This window comes from Gobius niger (assembly GCF_951799975.1).
Source record: "Gobius niger genome assembly, chromosome: 2".
Taxonomy (NCBI): Eukaryota; Metazoa; Chordata; class Actinopteri; order Gobiiformes; family Gobiidae; genus Gobius; species Gobius niger.
In genome coordinates this window covers 15,975,859-15,994,746 of record NC_136853.1, presented here as the reverse complement: position 1 = coordinate 15,994,746, position 18,888 = coordinate 15,975,859, and the positions used below count along the sequence as shown (strand labels likewise).

General features: G+C 41.2%; 1 protein-coding gene across 4 annotated transcripts in view; it reads left to right on the top strand.

Moving 5' to 3' along the window:
- nsmfa (NMDA receptor synaptonuclear signaling and neuronal migration factor a) overlaps positions 1 to 7,589 on the top strand; it is a 50,674-nt gene extending 43,085 nt beyond the window's left edge. For all 4 annotated transcript variants that reach the window (XM_079582604.1, XM_079582603.1, XM_079582602.1 and 1 more), the window contains 2 exons: positions 2,372 to 2,447; positions 6,630 to 7,589. In XM_079582604.1, coding sequence (XP_079438730.1) covers positions 2,372 to 2,447; positions 6,630 to 6,724 — 171 coding nt within the window. In that variant the 3' untranslated portion in view covers positions 6,725 to 7,589. The remainder of the gene's footprint in view (positions 1 to 2,371; positions 2,448 to 6,629) is intronic.
- The last annotated feature ends 11,299 nt before the right edge of the window (positions 7,590 to 18,888 follow it).

Genomic DNA, 18,888 nt, shown 5'->3' with positions numbered 1-18,888 from the left:
ATTTATGTGAGTTTGATTTGGTTAGCGATTCTTTTTCATTTGGGATCTGAGTTCACCCATTGTCTGTGTGCCTCGCCTGCACCTGCTCCTCTGTAATGTAGCTGTCTGTGAATACAGCAGTGCCCCTCTCTGTGATTGTTCTGGATGTTTTACTTTCTTCTCATAAAAGAAAAGGAGGAACAAGTAGACCCCCACATGACAGGGCTGTTTATCTGACCCAACATTCTGTGTCTGCCGGAGCGCTTTGTTACATAAAGTGGATCTCTCCGTTCTTGATGAACAGTCTGGCAGCCGGCATTGTAGACTGTGCATCGCTGATATCTGCTCCCCTTCAGGCGGCAAATGAAGTGTGCACGTCCAAAAAGAAAACTAAAAATGGTGCATTCTTCAGCCCCAAAGATCTCAAAGCAATTTCGACATGGGAGAAATGAAAGCGGATAAAGTGCCTTTTGTTCAAATTCTGAAATCTGAACTGACTTTTTGTAAAAACACATTTCAAGATTATTTTCTACACATTCAATATAGAACAAATAATTAGACAGTTGAAGGAGCTAATTAAAGAGGGGATCTTTGACATCCAGGATGACAGACAAAATCCATTGAATCGATTTAGCTGAACGTTTCTTAAATCAGACTGTTTTGTTGTTTTGTACAGCCCAATAGCACAACAGGAGTTTCCTCACATAACAGGGCTGCACCAAACATCAAAACAGTGAAACAGTGAAGCAATAACCAATGTAATGTCCAAGCAAATGCAGTGTTCAGCCAATCATACACATATGTACAAACAGCTGTAATGTAATGTCTAAATAAGCGTCAGCAGCAGAAGATAATGTGCCTTAGACTCTCCTCCACTCCAAGGAAAAAGTGAAACCTCAGGAGAGAACCACAGAAGGAGAGAGATCAACTCCCATGGACAGACAGGCAGATAGACCCAGGTCCCTCAGCAGACGGGCCATGGAAGAACGTCCAGTCCTTGTTGGAGCTTCAGTTCTAGTTGTCCAGTCCTTGTTAGGCAGGGGTTCCTCTGTGTGCATAGTGATGAACAGACTAGGATAAAGGAAACCTGGTGTCATAGTTGATTGAGAGATAAAGTACATGCAGTAATAAGAGGATAACGCTCAGTGTACCAGTGTACCCTACCGTACTTCCAACAGCAAATTTTTACAAAGGATATACTTCATACATTTTTAGCTGGATTTAAAGTATATATTATTTGCGTTTTTGTTTGAATACATCTATGTTTGCAGTGTCTTCATTGTGAACATGCTGTTGTGAAATACAGCGAAATACATTTACTGCTTTATGGCAAGGGAAGTCTATTTGTGGAGCAGGGATTATAAACAAAGCAATTGAAATTGCTTTACAAAGCAAGAAGGATTCATTACATTTCATTATATTAATTAAGAATAAATTAAAAGAGAGCAGATTAAATACTTTCAGTTTTCATTTGCACATCTGCAGGAAGACTGTTCCAGATTTTAGCTGCATAAAACTGAAACGCAACCAGACTGTGTTTAGTCCTGTCTGGACTTGCACTCCCTGAGGTTATCATGGCTCATATGGCTCTAACATGTCTTTGGATACAAATACCGATAATGGGAACTTTATAACATTTACTCATGAAGTATGGGATTAACTTGCTCAAAGATTTTGGGGGCGATGAATAATATTCAGACCTGGGCAGAGTGTGCCCTAGTTTCTCTCCTTTCACAGAGGTTTGATTGTGTCAGCACAATCCCAGCCTCTGTGGGCCGGCACACACTGCAGACTTGTCCAGGTGACTGAAGCAAATGCAGTCAAGAGTGATCTGCCATATCCTCTCTCTCTTCTCCACAGACAAACTACTCTGCCCATATCTCTGAGGGCGCTTCCCCCATCCCACATCAGACTTCCCTCCCGCTGCGGCCCTGCTTTTATCTATTTCAAAGAAAAGAGGAAAAAAAATAAAAGCACTATTTTTTTTCACCACTCCCATTTTGAGAGTATAGAAAACAAAGATATTAGTTCTTTGATTTGTCTGACACAGAGGTTTGAGTCTCACACACATTTGCTTTAGCTTCACATTAGTTTCATGTGCATCAGCAGAACTTTAATTTTCCACAGCTCTAACACGGTCGGGAGTCCGGCCATAAATCAAAGACTAATAATTGGTGAAAAACACAAATGTCATCCGGGGGTATTGGTGCAGTCTGTCCTTGTAACGAGCGCAGGAAGGATGCATGTGTGTCTGCTGTTCTATAATGAGATGGCCGCTCGTGTTTGTGTTATTGTTTTGGTGTGAGAGGGGAGGATGAGCTCTCCTGCTGTGCACGTCTCCAAGTGCAGTATAGGATTAATTGGGCTGTGCTTTCTTATCTGTGGCGACCAGCTGTTCCAGAAACTGAAGAATCTGATGAGGCCTTATTCAGTGGAGTTCGAGTCACCGCTGGAGCTGTCGGCACAGGGTGAGCCCCTGCATGCAACCATTCACTCATCATCACGTCATTACTGTGTGCCATCGACACTACATGAACTGTGGACGCTCTCAGTCGTCCAGTGCGTTTTTGAAATATAGTGCTTTAGACCAGGCTTTTTTTGAGCTTCTGTCTATCACAAGGGCAGCTGTGCCAACACGCAGCTTACGGCCACCAAGTGAAAAAGTAAAATGATCTCTTGTGAGGCACGCTGGGTGTTATGGTGTGCAAATTCAGATTTCCTCAAGGGGTAAAGCAAAAAATGTCCATCTGTTGAGAGGGAGGGAACAACAACTAAACAGAAAAAAACAATCCTTGGTGGGAGATTTCTAAAGATTCAGATGTGATTTCCTCCATTCTAAATTTTCCAGCTGGTCCTTTTGCTGTTGTTTCAGAAGTGGTTACTCTGCGCTTCATGTGCATTTGAACTTACATAACCTTGAGGGTGTGCTTGAAGATTGTTGCCACAAACAGCAGGCTCGGAGAAGGGAGCATGCATGTATAAAGAAATATTGGCTTCTATGTAGTGCATAATGTAGCGGACCTTTGACCTGGCAAAGTGGAATCTACCATGTAACCTAGCAACAGTACAATGGGCAAATATTTAAACAATGCCCTTATATTGCTTTTCCAAAATAACATCGTAGAGTGGAGTTTCTAGTGTGTTGCAGCGTGGTGTGCAGCTGGTCATATCGGCCCGTACTCTCAGACCTCTGCAAATGCATTCTACGATGGACGAGCAAACTATCAAATTTAGTCAATAGATGTAGAGTCACAAATATGCAAAAAAAAATCTCTCCAGGACCAGGAGGGGAACAGGACAAGGCCGTGAGGAAAACCGTACAGCACAGGGTTCATAGTGTTAGTATGTTGACCTCCATGCATTTCTGAGGTTTTCTCTGTTGCACAAAAGAAAATCCACTAAAATATTCAAGTCAGTAATTGCTGGGTTGCAGGTGACATCACAGCCTTCTTATATAACGGTACAATTATTTTGTTTTTGAGGACATTTTTGGTCTTGTACAGAGAGATCATGGACCCAGTGACTGATGTTAATGATCATTTTTGTGATTCATACATTTTCTTTTTAAGCCACGACTTGTGAAAGTGTAAAACTGACTCCTGCCCCCCACTGGTTCCGGTGACATCATCACATTGTAGAACCTGCAACCCAGCAATAGGGTGACCACCACCAGGTAGTAAAAGTGGGGCAGGCTTATGAAAATAAAGCTCATATAGGAATCTTCGCACCATTCGATTTACCATCGTATAGCCCCAAAACACAGAGAAATTGCAATCGATCAAAAAAATATTCCAACCCAGAAAGTTGAAACATAATAATAATAATAATAATGCATATATTTCATACTAGGAGCAGGGGTATAATAATTATTTCTACATTTTACTACATGAGGTTAGTGGGATATTATAGATATTATATTATTATAGATATTATAGATATTATAGATATTATAGATGAGTGGTAGGCTATAGCCAGTCACACATTATTTAGTAGACGCTTGAATTGCTATGTTTTTCTCCCCTCAAGAGCAACTGGGCATCTACACTCCATTTGATTAGATCACCCATTCATTCATTTTTCTTCTGCTTTATCTGGGACGCGGAGGCATCAGCCTGAGCAGAGAGGGCCAGACTGATTACATCAGCTAAAGTTAATACAAAGTGGTTCAACTTTATTTATAGCCACACACACACACACACACAAAAAGATTCCTTATGGCAATAGTACAAATCAAATGTGGACTTCAAATAAATCAGTTATTGGCTCATTTAAATGCATTACCGAAGCATAATGAATAAAGTCATTGCACTCTCTAAACAGGGAGGACCTTCTATTGTTTTTGGCGAGAGCGCTAATCACTCATTAGTTTGAAATTGAAACTATTTTTGCTCTTAAATCAATCTTGATATTGCTGTATATAAAAAAAAAGCACAATCATCTGTTAAAGCCAAGAAAAGAGAGATGTGAAAGCATTGTGTCTTCGCAAAGTGCGCAGTGCTCTTCTGGAAGTTGCCGTTTAATGTACAGTCTTGCCCCTGCTCAGAGAACAGAGAAGTAAAAAAGCAATTACCACAGCTTTCCAACATTGCATTGCAGTCTCTCTAGCTGATAGCATCATTCCTCCCCCTAACTTTATCAATTTTGAAGTTCTCACATCTTTGTTTGAGTGGAGTACTTAAACATTTATAATAAAGAGGTTTCTTGTTATGTGACGAACACTAGACTAAAAGTGCGGCCACTGCAAAACTTCCTGATTGCTCAAGCTGTTATGAATCATTACAAGTGGGACCTGCAAATAAAGCACGGAGCTGAAGTGGCTCAGTTGACCACCACCATTTCTTTGTCCCCCTGAGCCTCCTCCACCTCTCACCACACACACTTCTAGTGATTTGCCAAAACCCCGTGCTGTGAAGCTGTGAAGCTGTGCCACATAAATGCAGTAGTGGCAACAAAACACCAGAGAACACACTTAACCTTTTCAACAAGAGCTCAGTTAAAGACGATGAAGAAAACCTCTTCACGTACACAAAAAAAAGCCATGACATTTGATGTAGTAACACAAGTAACAAGCTGCAGGGGTGGATTTATTTTAAGAGTGCCACTGACTGTATCCCTAGGTCACTCAAGTGCTGGAAAATGAGAACAGTTAGCACAATAAACCTTTTTAAAAACAAATCAAACTGCTATTGTCTTTGAAGTGTTTGAAATGATCCCACAGGCCTCACATCTCCACTTCAAATGAGTTAGGAAAACACAAAGAAGCATCTGAAATAAACCTTATTCCTATAATACATCCCTTTAATAATGATGCTTAAATGTGATTAATTGCGATTAATCAATTACAAAGGCCATAATTAACTCGATTACATTTTTTAATCGAGTCCCACCACTAGTAAATAGTCAACCTGTGCTTTACTCCAGTGCGGCTTTACCCAAATGTAAAAGCTTCTTGACTGGAGCTTACAGACTATAGGCCAAACGCCTCATTTGAAAGCTAAGTTCCACAAAAACTGATCTTTTTCCTTGCGTTGTATGACAATATATCGATTTTCCGACATATTGCGATATTTTGCAGGACGATTACAATACTTTTTATTACGATTACGATACTTTTGATGATGTCATGTCAACAGTGATCAAGAATTGTGAGATGTCAGAACAGCAGGGGGCAGCACTACAGTTTTAAGCACTTGGATCAAGCACTGTCACACAAATAAATTACTTTTAATGATAGTTTTTTTTGTGTTGCTTTTCTGTTTTGTTCTTTTGTGGCTTATTTTCTCATGTTTTCTTTTCCTTTTTCAAGAAGCTTTTAGATTTGGGTAATGGCACACTGGAGAAAATGTACTCCGTTCAGGTTGGGGGTTTAAGAGATTAAAGGAATAGTGCAAAGTTCTTCCACACTGAGATGTGTTCCTACCTGAGCTTAGACGAGTTGATACGTACCTGTCTGGTCTGTGTGCCCGTGGAAGAGCTTGGTCGCTTCTAACTTCACCTCGTTTGGAGCTATAGGAATATACTGGGAGAGGCCAATGCTAAAAACATCTTTGGTCTTTTTTCGTGAAGGAGGGCACACAGTTCTTCCATACTGTGATATGTTCTTACCTGAGCTTAGACGAGTTGATACGTACCGGTCTTTGTGTGGAGGAGCGTGGTAGCTTCCAACCTCACCCCATTTGGAGCCATAGGAATACACTGGGAGAGGCCAAATGCTCTTTGGTCTTTTAGCGTGACTGAGTGAACTATTCCTTTGAATACCTATACCGGATATGTTTTTCTTTTTGTAGGTAACTTTTTTTTTGCCTCATAAAAGTATGTTGTAAAAAGCAATTTGGTTTGCATATTATGATTTGTTGATGTTGTGTATGGTCAACCTAAATTGTCAATATGTGGAAAAAGGGGTTAACCCGTCACATATGACTCCAAAGGATGGCTGTGACGGTAAAAAACACCAATTTCGTCACATTTTGGTTCAAACTCTGGTATAGTGCCTTTAAGAGCAATGACAGCATTATTTCCAGACCCTGGGCACACGCCAGAGGGTAAACTTTGTGGACCTTGAGCAGATTTATTCATAGCAGCACAAACCCGAGCCAAACCTTTCTGTCTTCCCTTAACGCTGAAGGTCTAAACTGTCACTTTGCACTCAGGCAAGGAGATGATCGAGATGTACTTCGACTTCCGCCTGTACCGGCTGTGGAAGACGCGGCAGCACTCCAAGCTCTTGGACTATGAGGACCTTTGAGGTGATGGGGTTATGAGCCCGGCCTGTGAAGCCACGAGCAACAACCTGCTGAACCTGATCCAGCGGCTGTCAACCTGTCAACCCCACACACCACACCTGCCCTCGCCGGACACAAGCCAGAAGAAGACGGACTCTCGGGGGTCTTTTTTCAGGCTAAAACTAAGGGCAGATACAACAATGAATATAGGAAATTGTGTTATAAATGTGTATAATATTTTTTTTTTTTTTTTTGAGGCTTTTGTGCTTCAGAAAGTGTCGCCGCTTACTTTACCGTGGTTCTGTGTTTTTGACTGGACCTTATCATGTCTAAGTCTAAGAGAATCCATGTTGTTGTGTGTGAATATCTAGCATAGCTTTAGTCATGCTAATAATTAGAATAATAAGGCATTGTTTGATCATTTATTTACTTTTTGTTTTTTGTTGACGTTGTGCAGTTTCATTTGGGAATACTTTGAAATAACTCAGGTTTCAGCCATGATGTAATTGCTCTGTCTAATTATCAGATATTGTAAGTCGCTTGGAATGAATGTATTCTCTCTCTCTCTCTCTCACAAAAAAACAAAAAACAAAAAAACAAAAAACATGTGTCTTTGTTTTTGAACTGTTTTGGTAAAAATGTGCAAAATGTGAACACTGTTGTTTTGTGTGTGCGCGTGAGTGTGTGCGTGCGTGAGAGCGAGGGAGGGTGCCGCCGTGTTTAGGTACTGGTGTTTTGTCCGTATTTTCCCATTTTTTGCGGCGAAATTCACAATGTCAAGTGGGATGTAACAGCCATCAAAAAGGCACCGAGCTGGAGTCGCCCTATTGCCCACATTCATTTCCAGCTGCTTTGCCAAACGCTCACGGTTGCCCTCAGCCAAACGAGCCTGCCCCCTCCCACATCCTCCCCCAACCTCTCACTACGTCGGGGGGGCGGGCGTCCAGACCCGGGGGAGAGATTTGCCGGTGCTTGGAGCCATTAGCGCACCCCGACTGGCTCTGCAGGTGCCAGCTGGGTACATGGGAGATGAATATGCATCAGGTGTCTGTGGCCGTGTTTCCTGCCCAGGTGAAAAATATTGTCACGAATATTTTCACAGCAGGAAAAGGAGGGGCAGCTTCAGGCCTATAGGACATGTAACATTAAAGGAATAGGCCACCGTTTTTACATACTGAGATATGTTCTTACCTTAGCTTTGACGAGTTCTTTAGGACCTGTCTGGTCTTCACCCGTGCCTTCAGTCACGTAAACACAGCGCAGACGGCGTTAGCATTTAGCCTCTCCCTCTCTCCACTATAGCTCCAAAACTGGTCAAATTGTAAGGCGTAATAATACCAGGAGTAGTTTGGCATCCGCACAGTAAAGTGAAGATTACTGCGCGGATTTTGAACTACTCCTGGTATTATTACGCCTTACAATATAGTTCCCCCTTTTATCCGCTTAGAAAATCCACATTGTTTAATTTTGTGTAATTATACTTTGTAGTGGAACACTTCACGTAACCATATTTAAATAGGGAAACGTGGAAGAGCTTGGTAGCTTCTATCTTGACCTGTTTTGGAGCTATAGTGGAGAGGGGGAGAGGCTAAATGCTAACGCCGTCTGCGCTGTGTTTACGTGATTGAAGGCACGGGGGAAGACCAGACAGGTCCAAAAGAACTCATCAAAGCTAAAGTAAGAACATATCTCAGTATGTAAAAACGGTGGCCTATTCCTTTAAAGATAAAGGCTCAAAAGGCGAGGGTAAAGCAGTTATATGCATAAAAAAACACAGATTTATATTCCTTCTGCGCTGTCAGGACTTGTTTTCAGTTCATTCATAGCCAGATCTTTATTTATCTTTTTTCCCCTCTTTTTTTTTATACATGGATTTACCCTGATCGAGCCCAAGAATCGGCACAACAACAGAGCAAGCTTCGTGCACTAAAACTGATTTGGGTAGACAGTTGTAGCCTCTTTTCGTGGATTGTGGCGCATATGAGTTCTCTGGCATCATTAAAAAAAAAAAAAAAGAAAGAAAAAAAAAATCAATACAAAAATGAGCCAGTCTTTAAAAAAACAGCTCTTTGAAATGAATGGATCCCAAAGACTCCCTGTAAAGAGCCATAAATCCCATCTTCTAGTCCTGATCGTGGCCTGTGCTCGGCCACGTGCCAGCACAGGCTGAATGTCTATGGAGCGTTTCTTTGTGTAAACCGTCTTCTGTGTAATATTATATTGCCTTTTTGATTGCTCATTCCTGTGTGGTAATGATGTGACATTATTCAAATCTTGAGAAGAGAGGTCTGGAGGAAAGGCTTTTTTTCGATACATCTCTCTGAGCCATGAAGAACCACAGTCTGACTGCAAACATAACATCATTGTTCAGAGCTTCTACTGCTCCTAAAGTTCTGTAACATTTTGCCCACATGTCAATAATTATGCAGAAAGTTTACAACGCATTCCACAAACATGTTTCAGTGCTTTTTCCTGTGTGCACCGTGTGTGTGTGTGTTTTTTTTTTTTACCTGTAGCCTAACAATATCTGTTTCCATGTGGATTTTTATTTTGTTGGTATTATGAACCGCCTCTGTCAGGTCCCTGGGGGTCGTTGCTAAAAGCTCTCTGCAGGTCTGACTGGCAGAAGTGTGGTTTTATTTGCTTTGAGTCCGTCTCTTGACATTACTGTGCTGGGCTATTGTTCGTCCGGTGCAGGAAAGTGCTCTCTCAGCCTGAGTCACGTATGATTTGCTTTCCAACCCCTACACATTCTCTGGTAATACAAGCTGTCATACTGCTGAGCCTCTCTATGCCCAGCAGAAGCATTAAGCTGCCACAATCCTGCCGTGGAACCGCTGTGTTTATTCGACGTCCTGTCTGGAAAATCACACAAGCCTTTCACTTATAGTAGCACGGAGAGGGCAGGCTACAGTCGTGCATAAATCAAGCTTGTCTGTCCAAATGTTGTGCGTAATGTTGCGCATTTGGACAGGGCCAGATATAAACACTAGGCAGTTGTTTAGTGCCAGCCACAATCAGAACAAGAGGCTTGTGGTTTGAAAATATCTTGACCGCATTCGGTTCAGATAAGCTTGTAGGCCTATATTGGCTGGAACACATGAAAATAGGCCCTTAAAGAAACTTATTTGTGAAGACCAGATAAAGATATGTCTCGACCAAATAAAAGGGGCTCACAGATTTTGTTCAATTGTAAGCACGTAATATGAGTTTCACAACAAAAATTTGTCCCGGGCCCCTTTAAGCCTAGAGCTGCCCCGGATAGGGCAGACCTTGATGCGATTAAGAGCGCACTGACTCAGAAGTTTGAGGGAGCGCTTGTGTTTGGTTTTCTTCAGGAATAAACAGTGCAGTTCACAGGAAGTCTAATTAAAGATGCAAATGTATCATAACTTTGACTCGGCCTTGCATTATTTACTCAGCACCTCACCAGAAAGCTTTGAAGATCAAATGAAGCAGCCTAAAATACAATTATGCCTATCCGAAAATCTGCTATCACAACATCTTGCACTTGCTGAGACCGGCACCCCAAAGAAGTGTGCTGTCCATCTCCATCTTAAAGCCACTCCTTTGATGACAGTGAGGTCAACACTTTAGTTAAAGAAAACAAGGTGTTTGGAAGAGGGCTCAAATAAGCTATTTTTGATAAGAAACAAATTCCTTCTCCTGTCTCTGTCTCCTCTGTACAGCAGCCTGCAGGTCAAAGATCAGTAGTGACCAGCTGAGACTGTGAGCTGAGACTTAACAAGAGGTTGGTCAACAAGAGGTTGAGAGTAGCCTTTAAATAAAGAGGGTGGGATTAGGAACAAGCTAACCCTCTCAAGGGGTGTGAGCTTCAAAAACCTTCATCTACACATTGAGGGCCCGATCTTGTGCATCAAAACGGAGACGATAGCGTGACATTTTGCGCTCAGTAGGAGCGCACTTTGTGATCTTGCCACTCCAGACTTAGCACATTTAAGTGGGTGGAGACACACATTTTCCTCCAACCAGATCGACTCCGCGTCCAGGAGAGTGGTTGTGTGGGGTGAACGTGCTTTTGTTTTGCTTCGCGTTCACGCAAAGCGCGGGCCGATCCGCACCACAGCGGACGCTGTAGCTCTTTTTCTCTCGGGACGTGAACATCGTTTAGCTCACGATGGGGTAAATAAAGTTTTTAGTTCGACCTGTGAGAGCCTAAGGCTTAAAGGAATAGGCCACCGTTTTTACATACTGAGATATGTTCTTACCTCACTTTAGCCGGGTTAATATATCCCCGTCTGGTCTTTGTCCGTGCGCTCTGCCAGGCAAACGGAGCACATACGCAGCCTCTCCCACATGTCACATAGCTCCAAAAAAGCTCACGATAGAAGCTACCAAGCTCTTCCACGTGTTCCCTATGTAAATAAAGTTACGTGAAGTGTTTTCATACGAAGTATATTTACACAGAAATGTAGCATGTCGATTTTATAAGCAAATAAAAAGGGGGACTATATTGTGAGGTGTAATGATACGAGGAGTAAAACGTCCGCGCAGTAACTCCTAAAGACTTCCCCCGCTCACTTCCGTCAATAACCTTTAGTTTATTATGATAGATCCATGCAGTGCAGTCGCCTCCTCTTGTGACGCCCCCTCGCAGGTGGCGGAGGCGAATGGCACATATAGCGCCGCCACTCGGAAAATAATTCGCCAAGAGCCTGCGCCGCCCCCCGTGCGCCGCCACAAGATCTGGCCCTGAATGTTACTGACCCGTGTGTTTTGTTTCTCTTTCTTTGTTTTCCAAAGTTGTTTAATGAAGCCTTAGACTCCAAGTTTATTTGTTTTAAAGTACAATGTTGACATTTGACACACAACTTTTCTTCATCTATGTTGAGCTTGTTATTGCGGGTTTGCAAGTGAGAGCCTGAAATAAAGTTTTTGCAGGGTCGATACTGTCACCAATTATCTAACGATCAAGAGGAATAGACTTCCTGTTGGACAACAAGGTTCTCCAGTAAATCATTTTGGCACATTGGAAACTTGTTTAAAAAGCTTCATTCTGAAGGGCCTGGCAATTTTCTCAAAGTTTTCAGATTTCAACAATTGTCTCTTCTTATACATTTTTTCATGTATCATTAATGAACACTATTTAAAGCCTTTTCAACTTTAAGCCCTTGGGCCATGTGTGATCCTCAAATTGATCTGGTCTGATCGAGGCTCATCTTCCCATGATAAACAAAATTGTATATTTCTATTATGTTCCTGTTGTTATTATTATTACTGTTACTTCTCTCAAACCAAAAGTAGACACTGTTTTTGATCTACAACTAAACCAGACCTAGTAGAGTTTTTAGTGCTGTTACAGTAAAGAGTGATGTCTGGCCGACAAGCGATAGCCTTATGAAAAAGAGAAATTTAGGTCTATTTTTTATATTCACGCCAAAATGACATTTCACTCGCTTAAAGTTCATGTTTTTTCTCTGGTGTGTTAGCGTGTCTAAAGTGATAAGAAATTGGACTTTTAGGAGTTTAAAAGTATAAGCTTATCAGTGTGGTCCAGAAACAAGTCAACCCCTCAACACTCCTGCTTCACATTGTTCCTTTGCATTGACTAACATTTCTGGTTGCTATCAGCACCAGCAAGCAAGTCAGCATAAAGATGGTTCAAGCAGATTTAGTTTTGAGAAGGGAAAAGCCTCATTACGGATAAGCCATTGAGTAAAAAAAAAAAGGGGTTTGTGTTTGTACCAGTAAAATAAATATGAAATATGCTTTTATACTGACGCACATTCAAAATGTGTTTACCCTGTGTGTAAGGAGAGTAAAAGCTGGTCTTGTCGACTTCACCTGCGAGCAGAATCTCAAACACTCTCCCTCATGAAGTGCTGAGGCGTGACCTCGCTGCACCATTCAGCTGCTGTGTTGTGTGTTTTCACTCGTGCTGGCCCCCAGCAGGTAAACAATTAATGACGAGTGAAGGCTGTGATTGTGTCTCCATCAGCACATTCTGGTGCTGAAGTAGAGCTTTGAGATCCCTGGTGTATAGTGCAGTGCCCATGAGGGAAAACAAAGATCAGGACTGGGAGCCTGTGAAATGCAATCATACGACTGGCAGTCAAACCGATGGCTCATGTGCCGTGTGAAATAGGGACACAGTACAAATGATGGCAGAGGATTAAATGATCGTTTGGGAATGGAGACAGATTTGAAAACAGTTCATTCGTTCAACAACTGCAGATTATCAGAGTAGACTAACCTTTTACTGACAAAAAAGTTATCAATAATACCTTGAATATTACACCTATGATCTAATAATAATAATGCTACCATCCTGGTACTAACCAGGCCCTACGCTGCTCAGCTTCCAAGACCTGACAGGATCAGACAAAGCAAAGGCAGCATCTGAGTAGTAATAACTGAGGAAGTATATTACAAAAGTAACACAAGATAAAGTATCAGGAGTTTCTCAAAGTAATCCATGTAAATTAAGTAATCTGTGATTCATGCTGATCACTCAACAGTCTTCATACTCTTTAGTTTTAATAGGACATAATAAAAAGATGTGCAATTGAACAAAAAAGAAATGATCAAACGATCAATGATCATTTAACACAGACAACTCCCAACAGGTCAAAAACGGAGTGGAAAGAAATGCATCTCTTATCAATTCTGTCTGGCTGGGATTTAGTGACTTCAGCAGGGTGATGAGCGAGTCCCCCTGGGTGGTTAGAAAGCTCCTCGGTGGTAAGGCTCCGGGGGTAGATGAGATTCGTCCCGAATACGGGGACATTGCCTCTGGATTGGCAGACCGGAGGGTGTGCTCCAACTACAGAGGGATCACACTCCTCAGCCTCCCCAGTAAGGTCTACTCCAGGGTGGCTGATAGTTGAACCTTGGATCCAGGAGGAACAATGTGGTTTCCGTCCTGGTCGTGGCACACTGGACCAGCTCTATACCCGTCATCGGGTGCTCAAGAGTTCGTGTGTTTTGTGGATCTCATGGTGCCCTGTTGGGGGTGCTCCGGGAGTATGGGGTCAGGGGCCCTCTGCTAAGGGCTGTCCGTTCCCTGTATGACCGCAGCAGGAGCTTGGTTCGCATTGCCGGCAGTAAGTCAGACCTGTTCCCAGTGCGAGTTGGTCTCCGCCAGGGCTGCCCTTTCTCACCGGTTCTGTTCATTACCTTTATGGACAGAATTTCTAGGTGCAACCGGGGGGTGTCCTGTTTGGGAACCTCAGGATCTCAACTCTGCTTGAAGCACCAAATCAGGACCTCCAGCACGCTCTGGTGCAGTCGAGTATGAAGCGGCCGGGATGCGGATCAGCACCTTCAAATCCGAGGCCATGGTTCTCCACTGGAAAAAGCTGGCTTCCCCTCTCGAGGTCGATCTGGAGAGAGTGTCTTTGCCTCAAGTAGAGGAGTTGAAGTATCTCGGGGTCGTGTTCACGAGGGAGGGATGGATGGAGCGTGAGATCTAAAGACGGATGCGGTCGCTGTATCAGACTGTTGTGGTGAAGAGGGAGCTGAGTTGGGGACAAAGCTCTCGATTTACCAATCGATCAACACTCCCACCCTCACCTATGGTCGTGCGGTCTGGGTAATGACCGAATGGACAAGATTGCGGATACAAACGGCCGAAATGAGTTTCCTTCGCAGGGTGGCTGGGCGCACCCTTCGAGATAGGGTGAGGAGCTCAGTCACCCGGGAGGAGCTCAGTGTAGAGTCGCTGCTCCTTCACATCGAAAGGAGCCATCTGAGGTGGCTCGTGCACTGTCTCTGATGCCTCCTGGCCGCGAAAATATTTTTGGTAGATCACCCAGTCACAAGTCATAACAGTGAAACGTCATTCATATTTCAACCAATCAGCTTAAACCTGTTCCTGCCCTAGCCACTAACCTTAAGGATAGTGGGCTGGTGCCTAATCTTAATACGTCTCTGATTGGATGATGAATGTCCAACGTATACCAACTATCTTGGGAAAAATAGTGTTGCCTCCTGGCTGTCGGGAGGTGTTCTAGGCATGTCCTATTGGGAGGAAGCCTCGTGAAGACCCAGGACATGTTGGAGGGACTATGTCTCTGAGTTGGCCTGGTGTCTCCTCGGGGTCCCCCCAGAACAGCTGGATGTGGGTGGATCAGGAAGTCTGAGTAGGCCTGTCGCAATAATTACTATATCGACTTATCGCTTGGTAGGTAGAATGACGGAAGATAACATTTTAGTGTAGGTAAATGTGCGATAAATGGATGTGCTGCATGTGCTCAAATTAAATACAGAAGAATGAACGTTATCAGAGCGTTGAGTGAGCGGAGCATCCATCCAACCTGTCTCCCTGTGCATAAAAGCAGCATTGAACACATCGGCCGTATCCCGCATGTATCCAGATCATTTATATCTGCGCTGCTTTTGGAGGGACTCTTATGAAAACACTGGGAATTCCAGCCAAAAGAACGCAACCTTAATGTACACTGCAGGTTTGTCCAACTTGAGTGAGAACTGTTGGACTGAAACGAAGCCACCGGCCAGTGTTCAGTGTATCCGAGCTAATCAGCGCTAATGTTAGCGAGTGGAGCCCGACCGCTTTAGCCACTATCCAAATACAAGCGCGATAGTCCTGAGAACATTACTCAGTGCTTAGGTCTATGTTACTGTTCAAAAGCCAGAGAAATGCTGCAGTGGTTTGACAGTCAACAAGTTTATCCCCCAAAAAGCTGCTTCATTCCAACAGCCAACATATAGGCTGCTCTATTTTTGCATTAATGCACGCATTATCTGAAGCCACACATTTAATATCGCCTACATTTTAACCAGGTTTAATCTGAAACTGAAGTGAGTTTTTGTCAGGAAATATTTAACCAGAGTAATGTAGATGAAATAGCCTGTCAATATTATTGTTAGTGCTATATCATATTTTTAAAGATGATATTGCATTCAAATTAAACGGTGAATACATTTTCTCATTAAGCAAAACGTCCTACAACTTGACCTATTTGCAAATTTAGGATATATGATTGAAAATGTTAATAAAACTGTCTAAGAGGCTAAAAAAGTAGTAAAAGGGGTGTGTCCCGCATCTCTAATGTTACACTTTAACATAAAATATAACAAATAAAAATAGTTTACAAAAACATTTTTTTTTTTGCATTGCTATGTGACTCACCATTCCTTCTATGCTTTAAATTTTTATTTTTTTTTCATATTAAATCAACATTTGTTTAATTTAAATATACATTTTAATCATGTCCCTGGGTTTTGACTCAGTCCTGTTACCCTAACACATTATCCTAAAGAAAATGTAGCATTTCAGAAGTCACAGGGTCAACAAAAGGTTACATTAGTTGGATGTTCTCAAGGCAATGGGAAGACCAAAAGTAAGTTCTCTCATTCACTTCTTAATATATCTGTCAATATGTCTACTGAAACTGGGTTTGTCATTTTTTATATTCTATCCTGTTACTTAAATCATTTCTAAAATGTTGATTTTTTTAAATTTCAAATCTTTGAGAAATCATTAAAATGTGCTCAATGTCCACATGTTATTAGCATCAATGCTATATATATTTCATGATTTTGACTAATACTATGCTAAAATCTCAGTCCTGTTACTCATATCAACGATAACGTGGGTGAGAAAGCATAGAAACTATGCTAGAAAATATATATACATTTCTGAGATTGACAAAAATATATTTTTAATATTATATTAAGTGTATTTCTAGATTTAATGTTGGAAAATGTTTAAACAATTTAAACAACAAGTACAATAAGCAAATGGCACCGATTCGGCGGAATCACCCAAAAAATGGTGGCCAAATATTTATCCTACTCAAGTAAGAAAAAAAAAACTTAAGTTCTGTGAGTTTGAGAGAAAGTCCGATTCTTTGTTTCGGTGTGACAAATGTATTTTCATTTACATTTACATTTTCCAAGAAAATACCATAAAACATAAGAATAAATCAGTATAAGACTAAAGTACATGAAAAACAAAATACATCTATTTTATGTCAAAAGCATAAATAGTATAGTATACAAGTCGAAATGAAGATTTGTCACTTAAAGATTCACTTTACTCAAGTAAGGGTACAGATAGCCGTAATAGCTTATTTTTCAATTAAAAAGTACTGTATGAAAAAAGTATTTGAAAAAGTAGGGTTACTCCAAAGAAAATAAGTCTCTTACTTCCTAGGGAATTTAGACACCAATTATATATTTGGCATCTCTGAAAACAGTTAATTCTCTCTCATTTAGAAATGAGCTTAAAAAGACTTTACAAGTTTGTTACAAGAAACAAAAAATACAGAGCACGCGCATAAATAGAATTTTCCTGTTGCACAGCACCGCCTGGTGGCCACAGCGGGACAGTAACATGGACATTTTAGCGTTAGCTCGACACAGGTTTGAAAGGCAGTGTAACTTTTATTGAAATAAACCAGATACAATTTCATTGAGTGTCAATTTATCACGGAGCACTTGAATTTACAGTGTGCAGCAAGTATATTGGCATGCTGAAGGGGACAGTGACCCAATACCCAAAGAAAATACCCTGGAACAAAAAGTCAAAAGGTCTTACAGATAACATTAATATATAAAAGTCACCCTTTTTGATCTAAGTTCTTCTGTTTAAGATTTTAATGGTTTAGCATTGGCATTAGACATGTTTAGCTAAAATTACATATTATATTTTTAGGAGGAAAAACAACAACAACAACAATAAAGAGTCAGGTTAACACAAGAAGATGCAAACTATTTTGTGGTTCACGTGTAAAGCTTTAAAATTAAGCCAATATTTCAAACGGAGATTCATGTGACAAAGTACAGTACAGTATCTTTAAGGAAAACAGTGCTGAATATTCTGCCCACAGAAAGTGCTTTCTGAGGAAATATTTGTAAAAAAAAAAATAATACAATTACAGTCAGTCACAGACATCCCTCTTCATGTCTTCACTGACTGAATTTGACAATCTTTCAGAACATATAACAAAACAAACAAAAAACACCTCATACATAAGGAAGACTGGGGCTTGTTGTCTTGGTTGTCTCATTGCTTATTACAGACACTCCCTATAATAACATGGAGATAAAGTGATATTTTTTACTTTTTTTTTAGGGGCCTGAGTCAGGCATTTTTCAAATATATGATGTTTTAGTTTAGCTTGTGATTTGTAAAAATCTAATATCCAGCAAAAAGTCGACAATCATGGCTTCAACTCCTAAAAGCCATTAATAACAATAGGGAAAACCAAACCCACCCCTGGAGCACATTGTCACAAACAATTTCCCTGTTTTTGGCAATAAAAATTGACTGCAGTGTGACATATAAAAGAAAGATTATTTTGTTGATCTTTGTGAATGTTTTGCTGATAAGCAGTGAACTAGAGAGACCAACAAAACAACCCCAGTCTCCCCTAGAACCTACCCTGTGTGTGCAATGAGTTACAAAACAAAAGTCCCTTTTCTCATCTACATTCAACACCGGTGTGCTGATGTACTTTACATGGAAGCATTATAGTTCAATCTGTCGTGAAGAGCGAACTATAACAGACAAACATACAATGAAAATATATGAAAATGGAGAAAAGTAGTCTGTTATTGGGAGGAACTGCCACATAAACAATCAAAAATAAGAAGATTTGAAAATTAAACATGTAAAATATAGGTGCAGAGAAGTAGATAAAAACAAAGAGACGACACAACACTCCAGAGATACTGTATGTCATGCATAGATCTGTACAAAGTCTGCAGCTGCACAATGGGGTTCGCCTGCTCTGTGCCCACAAATATTAAAGGATTGTATCAGTTTAAAAAAAGCATATATAATTAACATTTTTGGTGCTGTAAAATGTGCGATTTACTTTCACTTATTGTGTACCTCATTAAATAGAGAAAATCAACATTTCAACAAAAGCTTTCAGTTTGAAGATGTGAAACAGGGCCTACTGTATCTGTTCTCCTTGAAGCGCCCCCGTGCATGACGCCAAAAAAATGTATTCCACACAAATGACATGAAATGGGAATGTTTTATGCATCTGTACTCCTTTCTCAGTCATATTGGATGATTTTTTTAACAATTTAATTTGCTCAAATATCACTCATGACCTGACCCTCTGACCAGACAAAGCTCAAGGCCCACCCCCTTCAAATCCCAGGCGCCCTCCCCAGGTCTTCGAGGGTCATTTATCAAGAAAAGCGTTAAATAACAAGTGCAAGCTGAAAAATAGCATATTTGTGGGCGTGT